The 4284-nt window shown below is 45.0% G+C and overlaps 1 protein-coding gene across 1 annotated transcript; it reads left to right on the top strand.

Annotated features, from left to right (window-relative positions):
• Positions 1–544: 544 nt before the first annotated feature.
• On the top strand, positions 545–2770 carry LOC140945285 (uncharacterized). Its single transcript, XM_073394329.1, has one exon. The coding sequence runs from the start codon at positions 545–547 to the stop codon at positions 2768–2770; it is 2226 nt and encodes a 741-aa protein (XP_073250430.1).
• Positions 2771–4284: the final 1514 nt, after the last annotated feature.

The following is a 4284-nucleotide window of genomic DNA, read 5'->3' as shown; positions in this document are numbered from 1 at the left end:
AAGAACTGCCGCTGATGATAGTAAAGACGACCTGGGAGTTGAAGCAGCCTCTTTTATTAAGGAAACTTTTTACGTTGACGATGGGTTAAGGTCAGTCCCAACGGTACCAGAGGCTACCAAATTGATCAAGAACGCCACTGAGATGTGCATGAGAGGCGGTTTCAAACTTCACAAATTCACGTCAAACAGCAAAGAGGTTGTCGAGTCCATACCCGTAGAGTCACGTGCAAAAGAGATCAAAGAAATTGACCTAAACTGCGACCTACTTATTCCCGAGCGCGTACTTGGCGTCGAATGGAACATTGAAAACGACGTTTTCAAGTTCCGCATCACCCTTAAAGACAAACCACTGACGAGGCGTGGCATCCTATCGACAGTAAGCTCAATCTACGACCCGCTTGGGTTTGCTGCCCCCTTTCTGTTCCGAGGCAAAAGAATACTACAGCTGCTATGCAAGGAAAACTTAGACTGGGACGACGCTATACCCGATGAACTACGAACGCAGTGGGAGATGTGAAGAAACGAACTTCCCCTGTTAGAGACGATGGAAGTTCCAAGATGCTTCAAGCTAACAGGAATGAACGGCCTCAAGAAGATCGAGCTACATCACTTCTCGGATGCAAGCACCGAAGGATATGGCCAGTGCTCTTACCTCCGTTTGGTAGACTCAAGCGACGAAGTTAACTGCTCACTGGTGATGGGGAAAGCACGTGTGACTCCTTTAAAGCCGATCACTATACCGCGCCTTGAGCTAACGGCCGCCGTGGTGTCCGTCAGAGTTAGCGACATGCTGAGACGAGAGCTCCAATATGATGAATTAGAAGAAGTGTTCTGGACCGATAGTAAAGTGGTCCAGGCATACATCCAGAACGATGCACGCCGCTTCCATACGTTCGTTGCGAACCGAGTGCAACAGATTAGGGAGCGGACCCTACCAGAACAGTGGCATTATGTTGACGGAAAAAACAACCCCGCTGACGACGCTTCTCGTGGTCTCAGTCCCAAAGACCCCCTGCAATCTTCAAGATGGTTACAAGGACCTTCCTTTCTGTGGGAACACCGTGGCAACTGGAGGGACTTTAATAAGAGTGCACCCGAACCCCTCCAGCTAGACGACAAAGAAGTAAAGAAAGCATCATCATTAGCCACAAGCGTTTCGAACAAGGAAGAACCCGCCACCCTGCTTCAACGCCTGGAAAGCTTTTCAAGCTGGTTTAGAGCGAAGCGCGCAGTAGCAGTGTGTTTGCGGTATCGAAGAATTCTACTGAATCAAGTTCGTGGAAACCAGATGACTACAGAAGGAGTTAAGACAAGATCTGCAGCACGCGAGTACAACTCAGTAACCGTAGAAGAGTTAAATGCAGCAGAACGAGAAATAATCAGACATGTACAGAAGGAGGCTTTTAAGGAAGAAATAAGCAAACTGAAGAACCCGACCACAAGAGGAGAAGCAAAGGGATCAAGCCCACTCTTTCGTTTAGATCCATTTCTAGATCTGAATGATCTGGTGAGAATTGGTGGTCGCATCAGACAAGCGAGCCTATCGCAAGACACAAAGCACCCTGTTGTCCTACCAAGACAAGGTCACATCACCAAGATCCTAGCCAGTCACTGCCATGAGAAAGCCCTGCATCAAGGAAAGGGGATCACCCTCAATGAGATCCGGTCTTCAGGCTTCTGGATCATAGGTGGTGGTACAATGGTCTCTAGAATGATCCACGAATGCGTTACCTGTAGGAGACTCAGAGCAAAGGTACAAGAGCAGAAAATGGCGGATCTTCCAGAGGACAGGCTAACACCCACCCCTCCTTTTACATACTGTGGAGTGGACTATTTTGGCCCTTGGTACGTGAAAGAAGGACGCAAGGAACTCAAGCGGTATGGAGTCCTATTCACATGTCTAGTCACAAGAGCGATTCACTTAGAAGTAGCCAACTCTTTGGAAACGGACTCGTACATTAACGCCCTTCGCCGCTTTATATGCAGACGTGGTCCCGTGCGCCAGATGCGTAGCGACAATGGTTCGAACTTCATTGGAGCACGAAGAGAATTGAAGGAAGCGCTATCCGATATGGATCGAGATCAAGTGAAAGTAGAGATGTTGAAAGAAAACTGTGATTGGTTTGAAGTCAAATTTAACGTCCCTTCTGCCAGCCACATGGGTGGAATCTGGGAGCGCCAGATTCGAAGCGTTAGGAGTGTGCTCTCAGCCCTGCTAGAAAGCAACGGTCAGCAAATGAATGATGAAGCTTTACGTACCTTCATGTGCGAAGCAGAGGCAGTGGTTAATAGTCGACCCCTAACAGCAGAAAGCATCACATCACCAGGATCTGCAGAAGCGCTGACCCCAAATCACTTCCTTACTTTGAAGACAAAGGTTGTGGTACCTCCGCCAGGGATATTCAAGTCTGCCGACCTCTACTCAAAGAAATGGTGGCGACGTGTGCAGCACCTCACAAATGAATTCTGGCTTCGGTGGAAAAAGGAATTTCTCCTTTCTTTGCAAGAACGACAAAAGTGGACCAAACCCAGGAAAAATCTCCAAGTAAATGATGTCGTTATCATTAAGGAAGATGACGTACCTAGAAACCAGTGGAGAGTGTGCCGTGTTGTTGAGGCTCTGCCGGATGAAGATGGACTGGTACGCAAAGTGAAGCTTGAAGTTGGTAACCGGAACCTAGCATCGAGCGGAAAGAGAAGCCAGCCCTTAGCAACTTTGGAAAGGCCTATCCACAAACTGGTGCTGCTGATGTCTGCAGAAAATGAGTAAAGACCGGGGAATCCCCATCGAGGAGCCATCACAAGGGAAAACAAGAGAATCCAGTATTAATGGACCTTGGACTTTAAAACCATTAATAAGCCGAACAATAGTTTCTGTTCTTATTTGCAATAAATTAGCACAAAATTACGATAAATTAAAGAATTAATTTAGGGGAGCCATGTAACAGCTTCCGGTAAAGCTGTGAAATTATTTCAGATTTGATTGACGTAACTTTAGTGACGCTTTTAGTTAAGCATATATGTAGCTCGCATTTCAGTTTTCATCTAAGACCCCTTGTGAGAAAGATCAAAGAAAAGTTGTACATCAAAACGGAAATTTTCGGAACGTGATTACCCGCGAACGTTGGTAAGAAATAATTTACACTTGATTTAGTTTGATAGTTTATTAGTCTGTAATTCTACATTGAGATTGTCGCTAGTTTCTTGTGTTGTTAAGCTTCATTACATGTACCACGTGCGCATTGAGCAATTATAATTATGATCAGGCTGTGAACGTAACAATACTTAGACTATTTCTTAACGTAATCTTTTCAGTTGACCGCTTCACTTCAGTGTAAAGACCAAAGGAATAAAGAAGTTGGAAGAAAACGATCCTTTTGGTCAATTGAACCTTTATGAACATTGAACTAGCGCGTAACACAACACGGGTACCGAGAATTAAATAAGATCCCGTTACAGAAAGATATAGAATAAAGTACAAAAGTGCAACAATTATAAACGAAGGGTCTCCAAAGGGTATGTTAACCTCTAAGCTCGATTGCATAAATTTTATATATTGTGATCACGATGATGATGATGTTGATGTTGACCAACAAACCACTCCCAATCATCTTTGCTCTCATGCAACCTGTTGCAGCCAGAGGATCTATGGTGAGGACAGGAGACAATGATGAATGAATGCGAATGGCTTGACTCGAAGGATCACATAATTGTGCTGACACTTCCACAGAGAGTTGGGCGCAATTTTCTTTGTTGCAAATTGAAAGGAACACCCGGTCTGATTGGTCGGTTAAGCAGCAATATTATTGGTCCTCTGTTATTGAACCACCACCCTCACGGAAAGAGGGTACATGACTTCTGTACGCAAAATTGATCATTATTTCCACCATTCAACTTCTTCTTAACTGCATTCCAAACTACCTCTATGGTGTTAGTGTGAGCTGCAGTGTACGGGTCAACAAAGTTCTCAGAGTGGTTTACCATGAGATGTGTGTACCCGATGGCGTTTAGGTTAAAATACAGGGAAAATTTGTCAGAAAAGAATCACTGTTCCTGGTTCGATGAACTCTTGTACCAGCCGGGTTACTAAGGTCTCTTTTGTGCGAACTGGGACATGGAATGTGAGAGCACAGCCACTGCCTCTCTCCACTATACTGAACACCCATTTAGGGTTGTACTTGCCTCGTGTCGATTATGCAATCGCTATTGATGGACACCTCACGCGTGTCACGTGTAGATTATCACTTAGGTAATTTAAATTAGAATTATCAGGTACAGAATAAA

Source organism: Porites lutea, chromosome 8 (genome assembly GCF_958299795.1).
Source record: "Porites lutea chromosome 8, jaPorLute2.1, whole genome shotgun sequence".
Classification (NCBI taxonomy): domain Eukaryota; kingdom Metazoa; phylum Cnidaria; class Anthozoa; order Scleractinia; family Poritidae; genus Porites; species Porites lutea.
This window is presented reverse-complemented; position numbering and strand designations above follow the sequence as displayed.

Bases quoted from the DNA above. Each gene is read 5' to 3' on its own strand.
- LOC140945285 (XM_073394329.1), top strand. From the start codon at position 545: ATGGAAGTTCCAAGATGCTTCAAGCTAACAGGAATGAACGGCCTCAAG.